This window comes from Cephus cinctus, unplaced genomic scaffold (genome assembly GCF_000341935.2).
Source record: "Cephus cinctus unplaced genomic scaffold, Ccin1 Ccin1_scaffold0564, whole genome shotgun sequence".
Lineage (NCBI taxonomy): Eukaryota > Metazoa > Arthropoda > Insecta > Hymenoptera > Cephidae > Cephus > Cephus cinctus.
Window position 1 is genome coordinate 890,437 of NW_014333216.1, and position 22,180 is coordinate 912,616.

The following is a 22,180-nucleotide window of genomic DNA, read 5'->3' on the forward strand; positions in this document are numbered from 1 at the left end:
ATTAATTTTGAACGTTACTTCACCTGAAGACATGAAGGTCGAGCTTCATACTGTCCCAAAAAGACCTCTTGCTCTCTTGCTCGTATTTCTCATACGTTAAGGTCAGAATCGTGTCATGATTTCATCTAATTCAACTAATCCTGAGATACAAATCTAATTTAATTCTACGTTTCGCAGTCCATGACTTTCTGGCAGTTACAAAACTGATTTCACTACAAAGGGTTAAGACCTTGCGCGTCACTGTCCAGGAAACAATATGGCATCCGAATTCTCAAAACACTAGGGTAAGCATACATAACCCTAATTCATATGTTAATGTAGTACATCAAATCGAGAAAAGAAATAATGTAAACTTTAGCATAAACTTTATAATGAAGGAACGTGTTTTATAAGGCTCGCTGTGACGTCATGCTTACATGTTATATTGTCCTAATATTTTATTTGATCCAATTAATCTGATAACATTAGAGATAGTGGAACACGTATCCAATAAATTTCACGTATGTGATCGAAGGTCCTGATTTAAGTTTTTTTTATTACTTATTTGGTCATCTAGGAAACGCATTCCTAATGCTCCGGATCTTGGCCAACTAAGGTCGTGACGCATGAGGAGTACAATTGTTTCCCGGTACTGATCAGCCGTGACATTTGAGCCGATTTTGGCGTTGCGTAGCTTCCACTGCCTCGAGGTGAGTTCTAAAAAACATTAATATCGTATCTCAAAATGCCTGAAGGCACGAATATGTAAGTATATCGCCATTGTTTGGTTTTTTCTTCTTCTGCTGTACAAAATGAGTATTGAAACTTGTAACGTAGCAGATTAAAATAAAATGAAATTAGAGCCACGAATATTTTTCATAGTTTTATTTACAAAAATTCGTTATGTCTCCTTGTTTTTTTTTCTTCATTTTTCTTTTCCTTTACATTTAAATTCTCGTAAATATACATGCAAAGAATTACAATAAGGTACAGAATAATTTATTTACACTTATGAAAGCAGGCCGATCAATCGCAACGAGACGTGCTACCCACGAAAATCGAGTTTTTTGATTTTTTAGTCAAATCTTGGGTACAATTTGTCATTTACATTTTTTAGCAATGTTTCTGACCTGTGGCTATTACTTTTTTCACGTTTTAGAAATTCTATGAGTATTATAAGGGTACTCTTGGATTGAAATATTAATTCACTGGTATTCTTTCTAAACCTTAATTCACTGGTTATAACGAAGTACGGAATTAAAAGCAATACATTTATTTTGGACGATCTACGTCAACTTTTTTCATCTCTTTCGATGATAGACTGATAGTCAACGATCATTGCCTGAGTCACGGACTCGTCGTAGAGCTATCTATCTATGTAAAATTACATAATCCTATTTCTAAATTTGTCACTGTTAAAATAAACGCCAAATAGGAGCCGAACACAATAGTACTCTTCGTCTGCACGATTATATGGATCATTCTATAATATACTGATAAAATCTAATTTTCCATTTTATAATTTCAATCATTTATGGATCAATTGTCAATGCTGATCTCATCCGACTGTTCATTGCACCATTAGATTATTATAAATCCTCGAGTATTGCATATGTTTAATTCAGGTATTTCTTGGCTGCCACACAAAAGCCTCACACCGTTGTAGCATTTCAATTGGATAACAACCAATGCCCATTTGCCAAAGTCATTGCCACCCAAATGAGTATCTCGCTACATCATCTTTCTCTAAATTCCAATTGTACAATTTTCCAATTGCTTAACCCACATATGGGAAAGGTGGATAACCAACTGGTGGTGGGAAGTATCCAGGGAATGCAGGTACTGTAGGTTGTACAGGCACTGTTGATGTGACATAGGTTGTCAATTCCGTAGGTATCACCCTGGTGGAGAACAAAGTGGTGTACGCCGTCTTAGCGCCAAAGGTCAATTTTAGTACCCTAGAGTCAGACACGGTAGCAAATGTCTGTGTGATCAACGGCGCACTGGTAACAGTAAACTGTGGATGTTGCTGTGGGAAAATTGGTGGTGCCGGTGGTAAAATTGGTGCTATGGTGGACGTGCCATATTCGTAGGAAGTTCTAGGCACTGTGCCGACTGGTCTGGATAACGTAGAAAGCATTGTATTGCCGCCGTTGACAATTGGTATCACGTGAGACTCGTATACAGTTTCCATAACAACAACTGGTCTTGACGTGGTGATCACTTGGGGCTGAGGTTGACCAAAGTACTTGAGCAATGCCAACTGTTGAGCCTGTTCGGGTGACAGCTGCGGCTCTGGAGATGGTGTCGTGGGGGGTTCTGGTTTATTGCGAGACTGTGATGCTGATTTGAATGGGTTTAAGTCAGATTCCAATTCACTAGGTGCCACTACTCTTTTAGGTATGTCCTCATCGTCGCGGTCATCGTCGCTGAAGTCCAATTCCAAGTGAAGTTCACTTCCAGCTTCATCCAATTTAGAATTGAACTCGTTCAGTGTTTTGCTCGGTATGAACTGATAGATTTCCATTGGTGGCAGTGTCTTTGTGGCTGTTACCACCCTGGCTATGTTATAAGTTTGCACCAGGGTGAGTTTGGTAGTATTACCATTTGATATTACTGGCAGTAAGTATGTCTTTAATAAAGTTTGCGTTGTGGAGAAGGTTTCGACAAGAGTTTCTAAGGGTGGCGTTGCCTGGCCAGGATCTAAGGATATGGCTGGCAAGGTAGCCACCGAGGAATCTAACGGCAGTGTTGTTTCATAGGCAGCTCCAGTGTTCGCGAGGATGTTCTCTGTTAATGGTTCTGATGGGGATATCGGCGTGGAGGGATGGACTGTATTGAAACTTTTCTTCTGGGTTGACGTTACTGTCACGTATCGGGTATTTCGCATCGTGCCCACCTAGAGCAAGCAAGCCATATTATATATTTAATTATTATTAGAGAAATATATTATTTAATTATATATTTAGTACCTGGAAGGTATAGGGCGACTTGATGGTAGCTATTTCAAAGTAGATATCATTGAGATCAGGTGCTGTTGAAATTTCAACATTTATCGTCTCCACAGGAAGTATCTGCTGAGGTGGTTCCCGGATACTGGCGTCGACATCCTCGCTCTCGCTAGGATCAAGCTCATCCTCGTTTGAAGATTCCTCAGTAATTTTTCTCTGTATGACAGGTGTAGACTTCTCCTCGATTATAACCTCCTGGGTACTAACTTCCGGGGAGAATGTCCTTTCCTCGTCATCTACCTGCTTGCGGATCTCGATCCGTGGCTTAGGGGTAGTCTTGTATGACCATCTCCCTGAAGGTCGTGGATGCTTCACCTTGGGCAGCAGACTTGCGGGATTCACCGTTTCTGGTTTAGGCTTACCTAGTTTAGCAGTTGGACCCGGTGGGTTGCTTGGACGGAAACCGGAGCGGCGACGAGTTGTGGGAGGTTCCGTGGTTGTTGTTTGTTGATTTCGATTCCTTTTATTAGAAAAAGATGAATCTCTGTTCCTTACGCTTCGAGGAAAATCATTAAGTTTATTCAGATTAAAACTTTATTTTGGGCTTACTTGTAACTTGGTCTGGCAGTTGTGGGTCGATTTTTGCCAATCGATCTTGGTTGCTGATGTGGTTCGGTGTTGTCCTCTTCGTTAACCTTACTACGGAACTTAGGTCGGGCCTGATGATTATTAGAATGTCTTCTAGTAGTTTTCACATTGGGTCCTAAGAATGATTCAAACCAAAATAAAATAGACGAATATAATTTTATGTTAAAAACAACAAAGAAATACATACCCGATGGTGAACTAAACAATACTTCAAGTGGTAACGAAGATTCATCCTGATGAGCAACTGGAGTTGGTTCCAGCTGTGGTTTTAGCTTTCCATGCTGAGGTCCAATAGTTTTCAAAATCCTCTGAGAATTCGTGGGCCTTATTTTCACTTCGGGAGCCGATGGCGTCAATACCCTTGAGTTACTCTGAAGAACCTGAGCATACTTTCCATTTATGTAGGTCCCAATAACATTGGTCTCGTGCACGGTTGTCAATCCATCTTTGACAATTGTTCCTCCCAATCGTGTAACCAAACCAGTTGGATTTTCTTTATCGCGTTTGGTCGTCGGTCTGGGTTTCGCATGAGCTTTGGATGAAGGCCTTAGGTTTATTAGCTGTAAAAAAAAATAGTTCAAACCTTCTATTCTGACTTTATATAGAAGAAACAATCTTTCACTGTACAGAGAATGTGTCAATAAATTTATTCTGACCATAAACCTATGGAAATGGAATACAGTGGGTCTTGTATTGTCTTCTAGTCTAATCAGTAACCATGATCAGGATGTTAAGTCTCACTAAGATATGAATGTGAGTTCAATGCCGGAATCGTTATTAATTATGCGAATTCCACTCCTGTCAATCATGTAAGAACCGGAATTCCGATGCCAATCTATTCGCTCGTTAACTTACAAAGGTGACCCATATATCTGGTAAAGAACTTTGTGTGTGGAATTAACTAACAACAATGACTGGACAAAGTAGAGACAGTCCCTTACAGGCCCTTTCAATGAACATGTTTTAACAGACAAGAGAATTGATATTTCTCTACACATATATGCATGTAGTAAGAGTTCCATGAAATAATTGACACGTGTAATTATCTTAATAGTAATTCATATTCGTTTGCGTGTATCAAGTAGAGGAAAGGAACTTCAATGAAAACGAGTTCTCCATAAAGTAGAAATAAAGAAGGTGCATAAGAGGGATCACGTGGATAACGATTAAAAATTAAATTCAACTATCCGTGGGACAAGCGTGGGAAAACAATCGATAACCTGGGATTAAATACAAATATATTAAAGATGACGGAATCAGCAATATATATAGTACGGCATAGGCACTTGTTTACAAATTCCCCCCCCCCCTCCTCCCCCCGTCTTACTCATATAGTGCTTCTTTTTTTATACAGTCAATCTTCTGATCCCACGTAGGTAGCAGGGGAAATAAAGATGCACACAGTAAATGAAGATTGTGTACGATAAATGCATATTATGTTTACGCCGTGATGATTCTAATAATCCTCATGACGCAACCTTCCTCGGATAATTATAATTCCTGTTCATTGTAACGTGGGAATCATCAATTTTTGTTTTGTACCTGAATTTTTTAATTTTTAAGAATATCATTATTTCATGGGAAACGTCAGACAATGAGTCTTTGAGAATGAACAGGCATCGAAGGGAAACTTTTAATTGCGTATAAATGTTCCTCAAAATCCTTTAGTTTCGAAATATTATAAATTCATTTCCTTTACCTTGTAGGTCTCGTCGATGACTTCCGCTGGCTGTTTCGACAGGAAGTCGTATTCGGGTTCGGCAAGATTATTTTTTATGGGTGTCTCATCTTTTGGACGAACCTCCACGACGCTCGACAATACAGGACTCTTCGTGACAACCTCTATCCTGGTTTTGACATTCTAAAAAAAAAATGTCAATTTGGGTGATGCTGTAAGTTTGCAGTAAAAAAAGACAGTTATGATTCACCTCGTAAATTGGAAAAAAAAAAAATAAAAATGACTGAAGAACGGAAAAAGTTACCGGAATTCAATTAGGTATGCATTGTGCGTACAGCAAAAATTCGTCAGAATTAATCTTACGATGATCGTCAAAGTTGTGAGTCAGTCTTTACAAAAAGAGAAACCGGTTTCTTTTTTTATCTTCGTCTCGCTTTATCCTTTTTTTTCCATGTAGACAGTCTTTCGAAATTTGGTCATTCTTGCACGGGCAAGGACAACCAATCAATCATCCATTGTGAGTAATCGTTAAGATTGTTCTTGAAAAATATATTTTGAGGTTATAATAATATACTCATCCCAGTCGAAAAATGAGAATGCGCAAAACATAATACCACATCCGTTCGTATATATCTTTATACCGTTGAAATGATTGTACAAAATTGTTATTAATAAAACAATTGTAATTTACCTCGTTTCTTATGGGTACCACATTGTCCTCTGAATGTTTAACAACATTTTTCTCGACCACAGAATGAACCACGACCTTTGTCCCTTTTGTCTGTGGTTTTTTGTTATCTTGTGGGACAGTTTTACTAGGCTGAATATCAAGGTTATTCTTAGGAGTTTCCTTGGGCTTCGTCTGAATCGGAGGACTCTTTTGATCCTTGTCCTGAGAGCCTTCTGAAGAATTTGGAAATAAAATTTTAATCTCAAAACAGTGGTATGAACGATGTTGCCAATTCCACAATGAATAAATACCTGCTGGAGCACTTTGAGGACTGAAAACCATTATGGTATTACCTATGGTTGTAGTAAAATCCAAAAAACCATATACGGTTTGTGTAACAAATTCATTTTTCACCGGTGCAGCTGGAGCAGCTGGTTCTACTGCCTCTACGACGCTACTCGTGGAACGACCCGTGTACACTTGAGCGTAGCAGCCTAAAAGAAATAAATATTAATTGTAACAAGTGTCATTTATTTAAGTGAAATTTCATCTTACACGTCATTCAAAGCACGAATAAGATACAGTCGTCAAACAAACTGACAGTGTCTAGCGGCATATACACCAAGTGGAAAAAAAAGTCCGAATAAAACACATAATTTAAAGAAAGTATCCTCTTCGATGAAGATTTATTATATCGAATCCATTTCGTTTCTCGACTTTCACTAAATCGATGCCTCGTGGCTCGCTGAGATTTCTCATTTCCGTTGGCGTGTATTTGAAAGGAAAAAAAAAAGGTAAAAGAAGATGGCCCATACGAAAAATCAAATATCTACAGTCAAGCCCTAATATGGCAATGAATAAAGATTGGCCAATACAAAAAAAAATTAATAATATTTAGACTATAAGCTTTCAAATCACCCATCCATTCTTTAAAGAAAAAAATAAAACTATTTCTCTGTAATCTCGTTAGCAACAGTTAAAACGCTCGAAACCGTGACGATTCTTCGTGACAGTATTAGCGGAAGATAAGAAAAAATTACTTGACAAGAAAAAAGAACGTGACATCATGGAGTGAAAAAAGTGCAATGCAAAATTGCATTTTTACCATTGACAATAAAAAAATTGACAACTAATAAAATTTCATTTCGCGGTATAAAAATCGCTCTAAATCTTTTTATTTCTCGACAGTATTACATAATATTTCTTTTAATACCTGTTCTCAAACATATTCACCATTGTATCAAGACGTAATGTCATGCACGACGTAATTAATTTTCTGTGTAATTAAATAAAGTTACTCGGATCACCCTAAGAACGTTACGTACCTTTCGTAACGTTAACTGCACTTTCTCACTCGTTTTCACGTTGCATTTTCCTTTTCGCTACTCTCCATTCTCACAAGGGAACCTGAGAGCATCAGGTCAGCTAATGCATCGCTGTACTCGTGTGTTTTAAAACGTCAGAGAAGGGTATAAAAAAATACAAAACCCAGTCACGTCCTCCGTGTTGCGTGTGGGAAAGATAAAGCATTTGAAGAATATACATAAGGACACGCCCAATACACATAGGTGCATCTCGCGAACGCTGCGCAATGTTCGACATTTACCGCAGATATAAATAACTAATCGTGAATTAAAGGCGAATCCTCAATTGAGAATAGTAGTAATTTTCTTTGGACACCATATAATTGCTAATTTTAATTAACAAGCCTGCCGACCTCAACGTTCATTGTGAAACATTGACACTCCGTGACAACGTAGTGAATTAATGTAAGTAATAATTAAGTCAAATATACAAATTTTATACGCCGCTAATGGATCCCAAGACACAAATTTAAATGCGATTATATCACACCTACATGTCTTTTTTACGATTTGCCACAATTTCGCGTTAACTATTTATGACACGATTCATTTAAATTTATTTATTTTTTTTTTCGAAACACCTGGCTCCAAACGCGTTGGCGACTCGATGATTCTTTAATGAACCTCGCGATGCTCCTCACCTTTTTATTGACATGACGTCGATATTTCCGAATATCGTGTATTTCAAAATTATACAAAAAGAGTCAAATTAATCGTTAAAATACAAACGACAAAAATTGCATTATTACTTTTATATTTTGAAGTATTCAAAAGTTATACCCATTAAAAGAATTATAGTGAAATCAAGATAAGGTGTCTGCCTACGGATCATGTGAACAAGTATGTCTGTCCTTGTCTAACACACGTGAATGCCCATTGGTCTGTCTCTCTCGCGCTCGTTGTAGGTGTAAGAAGCTTCAAAAGTCTCCGAGGCTTCAATTAATCGAAGGATGAGCACGATAATCGATTCGTCGTAATATTGTGTCGGTTACTAATCGACATTAGAAAAATTTTACTCTCCTTTGTAAAAAAGTAAATGTATTATAACTATAGTGAATTCTAATCAATAGATTTAAACTGGATAACATTATACAGGTGAATGTACCACCCACTGTCTATATTTAATTAAAATCTTGCATGAAAACCACAACCGCAATGCCAATGCTACCAACCGCAAACTAATTATCAAAGGGAACATTCGCGCTTTTCGCGGTAATCGGCGGAACTTCGATGTTAATGAAATAACGCGGATACAATTAAAATGTAAAACAAAAAAAGAATATAAAAGAAGATCGTCAAGGACTTTCGCTCTGGTAATGCCCTCGAATTATAATGCTCTATCAAATTTTAATATAAATTAAAATAGTTAATAGATTTTATAAAATATACTAACCATTTCACGTTGAATCACAAAATGTTAAAATATTCACGGCTAATTAGCTCTTTCGAATTTGCCGACATCTCGTATTAGAAAAATATACTCGCGCAGTTCTTTATAGGCAACTTTCCAATCACGCGTAACGCAATTTTTTTCGTTCGTCCGGAGCATGCCTTTTTGATATTTTTATTTGAAAAGGATCTATTGCCAGTGAAACTTTTTTACCTTATCTCCGTTTACGTTGTCTATTTTTCTTTCGTTAAGTTGTCACCTATCAATCTTACTTACCCCAAACGAGGGCTGCCAGCAGGACAAAAACGTATCTCGCAATCATGTCGATTAGGATGTCATCGTACGTGGCTATGGCAAATTTGTCAATCTGAAATATAAGAAATTACTTAGAATTAAAATTACTTTACCCTAGTAAATTGGCGTGAAACAACGTGCCATTAAGATTTTTGTGAAATATTTTTCATGTGATCAATACCGTTTCACGTGTTTCGGCTGTTTTACAGATTTGTAAAGCAGCCTTTGTCGCAGTTATCGTTGCAGCGATACTCAATGCTAAAAGTGAACAAGAAATACCAGCTTCTGGAATCATCCACTAAAAATGTAAAATTATATTTATCGGATGGCAATGGACGACCGCGACTACGTTTCTAATTTGAGATTTATACTGTATGTCCAAATTGTACGTGATGGATTTTTAACGTTGTATGGATCGTGCAAGAATACGTGGTACGATCTTGTTGCGCAAAAGCAAGTTGGTTGTTGTAATCGTTTAACGTGAAACAATAGTAAAAGGCAGGCGAACTGAGCAAGTCAAGCCGGTCTAGGTACTTGTAAGCTGACGCCGACTAGCTACATCGGCATGACTGGAATTTATAAATTTTATTTAACAAATTTTATACCTTTTCACATGCCTATTACTCTTGGTTAGTGCTTATGCGACACGTAGAAATTAAACGAAACGGAGCCTGTTGTTATTTATTTTTGAAATTGCAACGAATTTGGTTGCGTGGTATATCGTACGTGAAATTATACGTTTGTTTTTCTTCATTAGCTCATCTTTATTCCAGTAGAGCTATCGACGACCGTTCATTTCTACATGATTGGAATTGACAATAGTCAATTCCGTTATTCTCCGTATAGCTAGGATTTTTCAGTTCTTCATTGTTACGTAATTCGATGCGTCTGCAGACAGAGGCAATCTCTATGAAATTGCTTAACTGTTAAACGGCATCATCGAAGCTTGTTACTCTCAGCAGATGACAGTCGATGATTCATTTAATTTTAAAAGGGCGAAATCGATGCTTCTATTGTTTTCTCTCTTGTTACGTCGTGGCACAAATCAACAATTAGCTGATTGATTCAGGCAATTATCGATACCTCTCAAAATTCAGGCACGTATCTCGAGGTCACTCCATTAAACAGGAACAGGAAACAACTGTAATTACTATTAAGAGAAGGGGTATGAAAAACACGCACAGTCACTTTTAGTAAGTAGGAAATACGAGATTTTGCGTAGCTTTAAAACTCGGCTCGTTTAAATGTTTTGTATGCACTGTGATCGACTGTATTTTTTTGGAAATAAGAAAAAATTGTTTACTTATTAACGTACATTTTTCTGTTTGCACATCGTTAAATAATTTGGCTCTTTGCTCTGACGCATTAAAATAGTAAGAATTTTAAACCGGTTTTCAAATCATTCTCGACCCTGACAAGACGCGATCATCTTCTGGACATATCATGGGGGACATTCATCCGAGGTCGAAATGAACACAGGGCAAAAGTCATGGGGAAATCATCTACGATCATCGAACGTCGATATAAAAGAAGTCGATGATGAAATTAATATCTGACTAAGCGCTTGGCTAGTATAGAGTAACCTTGTTCGGCCCTCGATTGACTCTCGTTATTTAATGGGGCTCGAATGTAATAACCTGATAAAAATAATAGTAGGACAACATTAATGCCCCGAAGGAAAATACTTTTTTGTTCTTTTATTCTGATATTCAAACGTAGTAATACCCCGTTATCATTGTATCGAAAAAAATTTAACACTGGACAATTTATATTTGCTCGCAAGATTTTATATTGTTTGACTTACTATTGCAGAATCGACAGACTATAGGATATATTATAAAAAACAATATTACATTTTTATTTTCACAAGCGTTACGTTACTACAGAAATGCTTTGTGATATACGATAATTAAAATACGTTACGAGTGCGGACTTTCATTAAGCTGAAGCCTGCCTCACGCTCTGCAGTACCTACAACAAACAATAGGAAGTTTCCATTCAAATCAGCTAGAGATAATCATCTCTCCGATTAATCAACTTTCATCGTGATAATTTAACACTGTTGTATGCTACGAATCAAACTAAGGCAATTCTACCGAAAAGTTATGGTACGGACGGAATGAACGGTTAGTATAAATTCAAACAAACTTTTCCGAAGCTTCCCGAATGATCCCGAACAGGATAGCTGAGACCAGCGTTCACTCCGCCAGTCCTCGTCTCTTCGACTGGCAGCCGGGAGCCTTTCACTCGCGTTTTCTCACGCTGTTGCGCCAAACTCGGCCTCGTAATCCGTTTTCTAATGTAACGTACCTATGGGGTTCATATTTTACGATTAGCTACGTGAGAAATTACCCTGGAGATATATGAATGCCTTGAGAACAGCCCTCATAACCTTAAAAGTTCCTAGAAAATCATGTAAGGGCGGGTGCTGCCATGGTGGGAGCAACTTTGACACCATCAAAAGTCCCTAGATCGGTCAAGGTCGTGTTGTCGCATTTGTACCGGATTGTTCGCATGCCGGACAAATTAATGGGAGTGGCTACAAGAAGGAATCTTACAATAACCCGTGTCAAGAAAAACTTCGAGAAAAAATATAAAATAATGGATTCCTCAGGATCTTTCATATATTGGTTTGTTGCTTTGATTTTATTTGTATGCACTCGTTTAGGGAGATGATTTGTATCGATCTATATAGCTACCGCGATTATGTAATGGCGAATGGTATGTTTCTTTTCTTTTCTATTCCTTTTTTTCTTATGTATGTACATAGCGCGCAGGTTGCAGACCTAAGGGGAATGGTGAATGGTCGAATTCTTGGCTTTTTCTCTCACTTCGCCAAGGTGACCCTGGTCCATTATAACGGCAGGACAATGTCCACGGAATTCAGCACTGACAGTATAAAGCCTTATAGGTATGGCGAGCCTTCTATTTTGCATGTTAACTTCAATGGAAAGTTCGATCGTAAATAGATTTTAACTATTCTCAGAGTAAGGACCCACGTGCCTGACTATTTGAAAAAAGAATCAATAATAGCAATCCCTATGTAAATAGAATATTTTAATTCTTCGACCATGATGTTTTAAATTTACCATAAACAGCCGTAAAACCGCGCCTTATAAACATTTTAAAACTCATAAAACTCAATGCTACGAATATATCACGACACGCACTATTTATTAATCCTTCGCCTACATCACCGTATAATCATCTGTTTATCTGTCATTAATTTATTATTGATTTAACGCATTATTATCTATGCCGGACATTTGAGACTATTGAGAAAATTTCCCCAGTTCCGTTCTCATTGAGAGAAATCGGTGTCTCACGAGGAAAATCAATATCTCGGACTTTCGAGACGACTTTCATCGAGACGAGATGCTGTGGCATCCTCGGCCGCAAAGGCCTGTCGACGGTTTGTGCAGAAACTGCACTCGGTGCAGAACAAGCAGTGTTATGTCACAAAAACTATTATATCAGTAGAATCAAATTCCATAAGGACAAAGAGACCGTGCGATTGGTAGAAGAAAAAATCCGCCATCCAATAATAGTTATTAACTGTACTGTTGAAACTAGAAAAAAACATTCGATAAAAAAGTTTCAGACTTTATCGTTGATCGACCTAAATGTAATGCTAGGTAAAAATAAGAATTTTTAAAATAATTTTACAGATATGTACTCTTCCCAAAATTTCCCAAAATTGGAGAATCTTCGTACGACGATGATCTACGCAGCTTGTCATAGAATACGCCTGGTGCCAAGATTTATAAGAATTTCATCGACCACTCAAAGAATCGTTAATGCTAATATTCAAGAATATATTAATGGAATACCGGTCATCGGCCGAATCTAGTGATTCTTGACCAATCGTGACAAGATCATGGCCAGTCTCATGACCGCAGCACTCACGAGTAGCCAAACAGTCTCCGTTTGGAGTACAGTGGCTTCCTGGAAGATTACTTAAAAGCCCTGAGGCCATAGTTAAGAAAATAACTCATCTTCACACTACGTATAAACACTACCGGTATCACGTGTCATAACATTAGTACTTATTGATGATTCTCATAAAAGCAATAAAAATAAAATTGTCATTGGTGTTGAGTAATTTTTGTTATAAATTATTTTTCTGAATTTTATTTGATAAAATCATTGATTTGCGTAAGCTAATGAAAATTGTCTTATTTTATTATATTGATATTGTTTTAATAATTTATACGACTTGCAGGTGTGCCCTTGTAACAATAATTAATTAATTACATATGGATTTTATGGAAGCTCACATACCCACGTATTCAAGTAAAAGATACATCAGTGGATGTATACGATAAAATGACAAGATGCAAAATTGTGCCGACCTTGAATATAAAATGTGTCCTTGGATCAACAAAGGAATTCGCATGCGTTTCGGGTGCGTTTTGCTTGCGTTTTGTCGTTCGGTACTGAAGATGAATTTTTCATCGTGAAATCCAACACAAGAGCGATTATATGGGATTGTAAGAAAACTGAGAATTTCATTTAAAACCAGTATTTCGGTTCTTTGTTTTATTTCAAATAGAATTTTCTTTTAGGAACTACCATGGACTCGAACGGAGTTAAGCGAGTATACAAGACCCATGAAATCCCGGATCCTTTATGAAGATAAATAAAAATAGGTACTGCCATTTTTTTCATATGTACAAACAGGTTGTAAAGGCCAAATACGTGGCGTTAAGAGGATCTTTGTTCGTGGACCAGTTTGATTTATGTTTAAGAACCCTGATATATTTTTTTTTCATATACTGCTAAGTTTGACCCTATTGATTTTATTGATTCATACCGTCGTCTGTGGCAGTTTTGATACACTTTTTTCTTGTATTCTCATCCTGAAATATTCTTTACAGAGATTGAAGGAAATAGAAGAGAGGGCGAAGTGTACGAGAGGCAAAGGGAAAATAAAAGAAGTGGGATAATCGAGTTACGAGGAAGGAGTCGGCGAGACCCACGTAGGTTTTGCCGGATAGTGAAAGCGACTATCAATTCTCAGTCTCTTGGAAGCCCTCCGGCCACAAAATAAGATTCCTTTGACCCTCCTATAAACTCACTGCTCGTCATATAACGTATCTTTATTATAGGTGTCAGAGTTTCGTCGAAAATGAGATGAACTCTTAGTTTCTAATTCACAGCAGGTAAGAGCGTACAGCGAAAGTAACTAAAACATAGTTGGTTATAAAAAATGAGGAATTTCATAAAATTGTTGGTATTTTAGATACCAGAAAAAAGTCAACACACGATATAAAGGAGGAGTCGTGCCTTGAAGAAGGAGAAATTTTATTCAGTAACAATAAAGAGAATCAATAAGAAAGAAAGAACTTAACAACGGAAGACAGTACGTGACACTATTGATAAAAAATAAGTGAATAACAAACTGGCAGAGACGCATTCTGAGGACAAGATTAAGAAAAGAAAAAAAAGAGAAGGAATAATAAAAATTCATGTTTTGGATGAATGATGAAATTTTCAGCGCCTGCCAATTAATTGCTGATCAGCCACTGATTACTCGGTTGTGATTTTGCAATAGTCCATTTCTCGCCACTTCTCAAATGCAGCCAAGTCAATCGTGCACGTAATCATTGTCCGAATGTTCATCTCATTCAGTTCTGTGTTCATAAAACCGATCAAATGCTTCAGACACTCTGAACTGCAACTTCATCATGAAAACTTAATGCAATGCGAGTCGTGGCCCAATTATAGCGATAGAACGGTATTCGCACACTCCAATGTATATAAGTATGCATTCTACATATGTAAAAATGCATATATGGTGTGTATACCTATCTGTAGATGTACAGGAACGCAAAGACATGTTCTGTAGGTATTCACCTGAAGCTTGCACGTGTATTCATATCAGGAACGGAGTCTCTCTGATATATAGATATATACTTACCATATTGGTATTCATGCCAATCCGGATTTTACTGTATATCGCCTGTACCAAGTACGTACTAACTGTAGATACTATTAATACAACCAGTACTAGTCTTAACAGCCATATTACTACTTTTCTACTGTCTATAATGTCCAGCATGTTTTTAGTATCCATCCTTGTTATACTGTATGTAACTGCCATTACTTTTAGAACGCTGCCCAACAACGCCACTACTTGTACTGCCTATGCTACTGATGTACTTTCACTTGGTTTTCGTTGCGCATATTCTACTCAAGGAAGATCTTTGTTCGAGCATTGGAATTTCTTGAAGGACCTTGTCGAGGTCCCAGGCAAGGATTCTTAGGGCCTTGTAGAGGGCTTCACGGTGGGGAATCCCCCAATTGTTGCATACGGTATATATTGTCATTGTCCCTCCTACGCATGTGAATTCTTTTAATATGACAATTCATCATGTTTGATGTACATCAGAAAGTAAGAGAGGGAAAAAGGAAAAATGACCGTGTATCAGATTTCATGTTATTTTTGTTCTCAAGGCGCAGTCCATGCTGTATTGCTTTTAAAAGCGATAATAGTACTGGCAAGAATTACTACTGTACACTCCATTTCATGAGGTCATAATATAGTTATCAAATAGATAACCATCATGCAAAGGATATTCATAATATCTAAGAGCATAATGTACTGTTAGTAAAAATTCTTATTAGTTAAATAGAGATTCCTGACTGTTAAATTTCATAAAGCAAGTCACGACTCAGTGACTAGACAAATGACTTGACTAAGTTTTGTATGTTGCAGTATCAGTCGAAAAATCCGTCAGTTGTCACTCACTTGTCGCGATGATCTGAGTCTGAATAATAATGACTGTGTCATTGGACAATTGTAGGATTCGCTACAGGTTGAAAAATTATTCATCCCGATACGACTCAATAGGCACGTTGAATGTTCTAAGAAAATTGTACAAGTACCCAACGGTCAATGACACTCTAAATAGGGACAATGAAGTAAACGTTAACATTATGGTAATAGATTGACAAAAAATCATTAAGGTATGAGTACTTTGACTGGAGTATATTACCAGGAAAAATGGTGTGCTCAATTGTCAATTCCTTTTTTTTCGCAGCCAAATAAAAGCAAAGTGACGCTTTTGATTGTCACTCCGAAAAAGATGGAATTCTTGAATGATGATAACAATAAGAAAAACATTATGGGACGTTGTGTAAATAAAAAATGGCCTACAAAAAGCAGGAGGAGAATGTTCCTTTATTATTCAATGGTAATTCTCTGGGTTATAAGAAGCCCTCGTGTTCGTCGGCTAAATATTATTGCTTACTGAAACTAAAGCATCAGTTTTTGTTGTTGTAGCTTTAATTCTCTAATGTCTCTGTAGTCCGTCATATGTAATAATGCTGTCTGTTACCAAGGAAAATTTTCTTCAGCTGACTTGTATTTTTTCTATCAACATTTGTTTTTCAAAGTCAAACTGGGGAATCCTAATTCTCCGTATTTGTCACTGACTACTGGTAAGAAGATCTTGATTTCTTTTCACCAAGTGACAATATGATCATTGTCAAAAATATTTCGCAATCCCAACTTCTCAGCTCGTTACAATATAATAATAAGTTCTGGAAACTGGAGCGCAATTATATTTCATATTCGTCCCATGGTGCTCTTGCAATACAAGTATTTGTTTGCCAGTATATACATATTTCATTTTTCACAGTGACAAGATTTTGGATGTTGTCATCAGGCTTAAGGATTTTATTGCTGCAAGTAACAGTACAGTGTCACCATATTTTTCACATTTAGCATTGACAGTTTCCGCAGGTTGTCCTTCGCACGTGAAAAATTCTTCAGTGAGAATAAGTATTACAAGCAATCATAATTGGGATACAAGCCATATTGACTAGCAAATGCTCACTGGTACAGTATACAGGATTAGTGTGAACGAACCTTAAGTGCCAAACCAACGTCTGCAGTAGCCAAAGCCAAGATTCTTTTTACCAACTGGTAATTTCTATCGAAAGAGAATTCGTCAGACGTGTCCACGACCGCAAATTCGTTCCTCAAACTGTACAATCTCTCAAATTGTATTATCCAATGTGACCACGCAATCTGGCCAAGATTGCCGGTGAACATTTAATTTTTATCTTGGATAACGGTGGAGAACCACAAACGAGAATTGCAAGTAAGAAAAAAATATTAATATCACGACTGACAACTTAGTCGGTTATGCATTTTATAAAAAGTGGTGACAACTTAACTTTGGAGAAATTTACTGATTGCCAATAGCAATTTTACGCTATCATTGTCGTGTATTTTTCCGTGTGTTTTATTGTATCTAACAATTTTTCTAAGGATGCTTAATCGTTTTTCTCATCTTTTTCAGGTTTCTGAGTAAAGGGCATCTTTCGATATTCTTTGGTGGGATTATAGATAAGCTCATTATTTCTATGATCTGAGAAAGTGATTGACGATTTAAAGTTATCGCTTTATACGCATTTCGTTCCATAAATATTCATTCGTTTCTCGTGAACTTTCTCGGGCGAGATTCTTGCCGACACTTCCGGCAACATAATATTCAGTCGTCCGCGTTATGCGAATTGGCAAATGAAAAATTTCTAAAAACCGAACGAAGAAATTACACCAGGCGACATATATCACTACGACAATCTTATCAAATCATTTAAATGTTACCTAGTATGTTACGCGTGCATATAAAATTCAAAATTCCACTTTTAATAAGACAGTGACATATTATTAGAAATCCTATTATCAGCTATTGCTGATCAATAATGGGAATTATTTTCTGAAAAAAAATTGTAGCACATCCGCACTGTACTGTAAAGTATGTACAATTGTTTAAAGTCACAAACAACTAAATAAAAAAATTATCCGTTATTTGTTTAGCAACCGTGACGATCGACCTGCTCCCAATTAATTCATTGATCCAATATAATCTTGATCAATGACAAAACCGAATTGCCTCAACATCCTCATGTAAAAATATCGTTAAAATAATTATAGTTGTTTCCATACACGTCATACGAGTAGAATAATAAACTTTGATATCAGTATTATCATTTGACATCTCAAAAGAATGACAGAGCACCCCTTACCATAAAACGCAAACTATAAACTACGGAGAAAATTAAAAAAAATAGTAAACTCACGAGAATTCTGGCACTTTACCCTCGTGACAAAAAAAAAGTCAGATATTCAGCCAAGAAAAAAAATCCCTTCCAAGTGTCTGTCTCTCGAATGTTCGCAGAATAAGGTGGAGAACATTCCCCGTTGATGGTCTGGAAGTGACTGGCAATCCTGAGCAAAGTCAGCGAGCTCCCTGAATTTTTCTTCTCTCGCTCTCAAACGATCTCCACCTACTCTTTTCTTTTATTCTTTCTCTCTCTCTCACTCACACACACACACACACTCCTCACTCCCAGTCTCTCAGCCTCCTTCTCGCTAAGTGAGTATATTATTTCTCGTAACGCCTCGCTTACCTTCTAACGTAAACCCTATCTTGAGGCCCTAGAATCCAAACGCACTCTAAGTAAAACTAGATACATAACACAAACCGTACTATTCGCGGTCTGATCATACACGTCTGCTTTCACTTCTCCAAGCGAAACGGCGTACATGAACCAACCAGCTAGCCAGTCATCCAGTCAACCAGCCAATCAGCCATCCAACCACCCAGCATTGAAATCACCGACTTCATTCTGACGATCATCAGGTTGGAGAATGGTCGACCAGAATTTCAACTTGAATGTATTATAAGTACACAAGACAGTATATTACTCAGTGAGCGACATTCTTTTCGATAATTTATGCCGCTACAATTGAACGGCGCAATCTACTTGCTGTGGAATACTGGTAGAATGACGTATAGTTAGCTGGGATTATATTTCTTCTTTTTATCTTCTTGGAGCTTGCAAACGCTTCCTACTACCACGTTGTAACTGTCGATACCGGAATGAATTTTCAAAGAATTTCCTGAATCTTACGCAATTTCTACTAGCGCTTTCTTTTTTATAGCCATTTCGATACAGCCGCTCGGAAGTAAACAGGGTACGTCTGACCACTACAAGGAATCTAAACAATTCTGCTCGGTTTATGGCTTGCAGCCTTCGGTGATAATAACCAACAGAATAAAAGGCTTTGGAGTATTGTATTGCATTTGGATTGCATGCGAGGAGTTTCAAAACGTTTATTGAATTAAAGGTATGCGAAGGAGTTTCGTGAATTAGAGTAAAATGGAGGAATGCATTATCTTTGTACCTTGTTTCATTATTAAACATTCGTTAAATACTAGACAGTTGATAGATATTGGAGTGCCTTCTAGCAGAGAAACAGTTCTGTACGACAGAAGACTGCGCCTGATAACTAGTTGGTTCAAAGTAGAAGGTGATAAAAAGAATCAATGGATTCATTTTTTATTAAATTGTGTCCCTCTGTGCTTATTAACTGGAAAGCTCTCAATACTAATAATGAATCGAGAATGAAAGGCGCCTGTCAATATGCAACCGGTTATGCACATTTCGAAGTGCCACAATTACATAGTACCTGAATATGTGGTTGCGCTTCTCTTAAAGCTAAGCTTTTATTTTTTAGCAAACACGTGACTGGTACTTCCTTTTAAGTTTAGTTTCACTGAAGTATTTCCTTCTCGTCAAAAGACACTTTACGTAAAATTCGTTCAATGCATTCTTGCGAATTTTTTTTTGAAATTTGAACAACCCACCGTCAGCAATCATGTAAGTTGGGACATGTGCGCTGCACGTGGTATGAATTGAGACTACTGTATGTTAGTACATAGTAATATTAGGTTATGTTGCATTGACTCAATTAATGATTGTTTATTTTATTAATTGTAAGTTCTGGAAGTCATGGCGTCTCGTCAAACTTATAAAAATGACAATAAAAGTCTTAGAAAACAAAAGCGAGCACAACATAGGCTCGTACGAGATTTGAATATTAAGGCATCGGATTTGCCAACTCGGGTATGTTTAAAAGAATTGCGATATTCATGTTCTTTAATAAATGTCTAATTTTGTATAATATTTTCTAGTTCCTTATGGTTTGCAATGCTGGACTGGTTACAGGATTCAAAAGAGAAACTCTGGAAGATATCGTTGCTGATATATTGCCTGTCTGCAAGCTGTCCGAATGCAGTTTTGTCATGCCTCCAGGAAAATCTTACTGTTTCCTTGATATGGCTACTACACAGAATTCAAAGATTGTTTATGAGAAAGTTCATGGGTGTATGAAACTTCCTGGAAAGACAACACCATTCTATTTGTCTTACGTAGAATCTGGTATTAATCACATACTTTTCAATAATTCAATCATATACCTTTTTTCATAATAATAATCATCCCCCATTTTTATGGGAAGAGTTATTCTTCAGTGTGGACTAAGCACATTTATTTCCATAGTTCCTACAATAGAGGATGATTATATGAATGCTGCGTTACCTCCAGGACTAAAACTGATAGAGGAATTTGTTAGCGAGGAAGAAGAGGCATCTCTTCTTAATTCCTTAAATTGGAACCATAATGGTAAAACCAAATTACATAATATGTATACAATTTAATCAAGTTTTAAGTATAAAATAAAATAGTATAAAGCAACATTTGTTCTTCCAGACAAAACGTCCTCAGAATTAAAGCTACGTCAAGTTCAGCACTTTGGATTTGAATTTCAGTATAATACAAATCTTGTCGATCCTGAGCAGCCTATAGAAGCTATTCCAAAGAGTTATAATTATCTACAAAAACGATTTGAAGAGCATAATTGTGGTCACTATAAATATGATCAATTAACAGTCAACAAATATATGCCTGGACAAGGTATCTATATTATTTCGTACATTAAATGTCAATGTTTCTATATTTAACATTTAATTTTTTTTAGGAATTCCGACACATATTGATACTCATAGTCCCTTTGAAGATACAATTCTCTCCTTATCACTGGGATCAGCCTGTGTTATGAATTTCAAAAATGGCGATAAAAAAACTACAGTATTCCTTCCACCACGTTCCCTCTTAATAATGAGCGGCGAGGCACGTTATGTCTGGTCCCATGGAATCTGTCGAAGACACAATGATGTAATTAAGACAGAAAATGGCATCACCATAAGACCAAGAACTACTCGGACGTCGTTCACATTCAGAAAAGTTCGCAGAGGCGATTGTCAATGTGTCTTTCCAGAGTTTTGTGACTCGAAGCGCAAGAACGGTGCACAAAAAATTAACGAAAATATAGCACCCAGTCTCGAAGAATGCTACGTTCATCAGGTACAATATTTATAACATATATCTTCTAAAATTTCAATTATAAATATATCCCTTTATTATCATAGGTTTATGAAGAGATATCAGATCACTTTAGTGAAACTAGACATAAACAATGGCCTAATGTCAGTAAGTTTCTAGATACAATAGAAAAAGGAGGTTTATTACTGGACGTAGGTTGCGGAAATGGAAAGTACTTGGCTGGACGACCAGATATAATTAAAGTATTAAAAGCTACAAGAATATAATTGTATTAGTGTTAATGAAACCAATTCATATTGATCTACCTTAACAAAATCTAATTAAAGGTTGGCTGCGACAGGAGCAATTGTCTACTGGAAGTGTGCAGGATGCGAAGCTTTGAAGTGTACTTATCAGACTGTCTCTACCTTCCATGTAAAGATAATTTAGTAGATGCTGCTTTGAGTATCGCTGTTATTCATCATCTGTCAACGGAGTCAAGAAGGAAAAGGGCAATTGAGGAACTGGTTAGAATTCTACGACCTGGTGGCCGCTGTCTCATTTACGTTTGGGCTAAAGAACAGAGGAGACAATCTGTTCCGTCAACGTATTTAAAATTTTCTACCAGTCGCGACAAGAATATAGAGACAACAAAGTGCCACAAAGAGACAGCTCATGGAGTTATATTACCAATACATGAGAACCGAACGGAATTCGTTCATGGAGATGTTTTGGTACCTTGGAAGAGGAAAGATGGTGGAAATTTTTTGAGATTTTATCACGTCTTTCAAGAAGGAGAATTAGTTGAGCTTTGTCAAAGTATTGCTGATGCTAAAGTATGTGATGTTTATTATGATCAGGGAAATTGGTGTGTAATTTTAGAGAAGATTTAGATTATTTATAATAAATGAAGTAAATTCCATGCTTTTTTCTTTTAATTGAGTTTTCCTGTATAACTACATTCTATTACCCTGATTACGTACTGATTCAAATTAATGCAATTAAGTTGTAGTACATGTTTAATCC

General features: G+C 36.9%; 3 protein-coding genes across 24 annotated transcripts; 2 read left to right on the forward strand and 1 right to left on the reverse strand.

Annotated features, from left to right (window-relative positions):
- Positions 1-849: 849 nt before the first annotated feature.
- On the reverse strand, positions 850-18,457 carry LOC107268564. Of its 7 annotated transcripts, none has more exons than XM_025085829.1 (10): positions 11,123-11,176; positions 9,156-9,272; positions 8,957-9,047; positions 6,238-6,420; positions 5,948-6,159; positions 5,278-5,439; positions 3,766-4,138; positions 3,540-3,693; positions 2,952-3,450; positions 850-2,878 (listed from the first exon to the last, which is right to left on the reverse strand). In XM_025085829.1, the coding sequence occupies exons 2-10, from the start codon at positions 9,267-9,269 to the stop codon at positions 1,757-1,759; spliced, it is 2,910 nt and encodes a 969-aa protein (XP_024941597.1). In that variant the 5' UTR covers positions 9,270-9,272; positions 11,123-11,176; the 3' UTR covers positions 850-1,756. The 7 variants fall into 7 exon arrangements, with proteins under 7 accessions (XP_024941597.1, XP_024941593.1, XP_015596964.1 ...); XM_025085825.1 differs by lacking the exon at positions 11,123-11,176 and having other exon boundaries at positions 2,952-3,283; positions 3,353-3,450; positions 9,156-9,284; XM_015741478.2 differs by lacking the exons at positions 9,156-9,272; positions 11,123-11,176 and adding an exon at positions 18,398-18,457.
- On the forward strand, positions 11,164-18,061 carry LOC107268565. Of its 13 annotated transcripts, XR_001537868.2 has the most exons (12): positions 11,166-11,604; positions 11,745-11,885; positions 12,643-12,995; positions 13,197-13,464; positions 13,540-13,623; positions 13,852-14,136; positions 14,217-14,945; positions 15,087-15,943; positions 16,018-16,170; positions 16,260-16,417; positions 16,713-17,082; positions 17,284-18,061. XR_001537868.2 is itself a non-coding variant. In XM_015741479.2 (3 exons), the coding sequence occupies exons 1-3, from the start codon at positions 11,408-11,410 to the stop codon at positions 12,713-12,715; spliced, it is 411 nt and encodes a 136-aa protein (XP_015596965.1). In that variant the 5' UTR covers positions 11,175-11,407; the 3' UTR covers positions 12,716-13,056. The 13 variants fall into 13 exon arrangements, 1 of the variants encoding a protein (XP_015596965.1); XR_003059930.1 differs by having other exon boundaries at positions 11,165-11,604; positions 16,018-16,417; positions 16,618-17,082; XR_003059932.1 differs by having other exon boundaries at positions 11,165-11,604; positions 16,018-16,417.
- Positions 18,458-19,496: 1,039 nt separating the features above from the next.
- On the forward strand, positions 19,497-22,076 carry LOC107268536 (alkylated DNA repair protein alkB homolog 8). 4 transcript variants are annotated; one of them, XM_015741403.2, is made up of 8 exons: positions 19,497-19,651; positions 19,773-19,897; positions 19,966-20,212; positions 20,333-20,455; positions 20,543-20,746; positions 20,811-21,196; positions 21,262-21,417; positions 21,502-22,076. In XM_015741403.2, exons 2-8 carry the CDS (start codon positions 19,784-19,786, stop codon positions 22,045-22,047), a joined length of 1,776 nt encoding a protein of 591 aa, XP_015596889.1. In that variant the 5' UTR covers positions 19,497-19,651; positions 19,773-19,783; the 3' UTR covers positions 22,048-22,076. The 4 variants fall into 4 exon arrangements, with proteins under 4 accessions (XP_015596889.1, XP_024941606.1, XP_015596893.1 ...); XM_025085838.1 differs by lacking the exon at positions 19,773-19,897 and having other exon boundaries at positions 19,501-19,651; positions 21,502-22,047; XM_015741407.2 differs by lacking the exon at positions 19,773-19,897 and having other exon boundaries at positions 19,506-19,651; positions 20,000-20,212; positions 21,502-22,047.
- Positions 22,077-22,180: the final 104 nt, after the last annotated feature.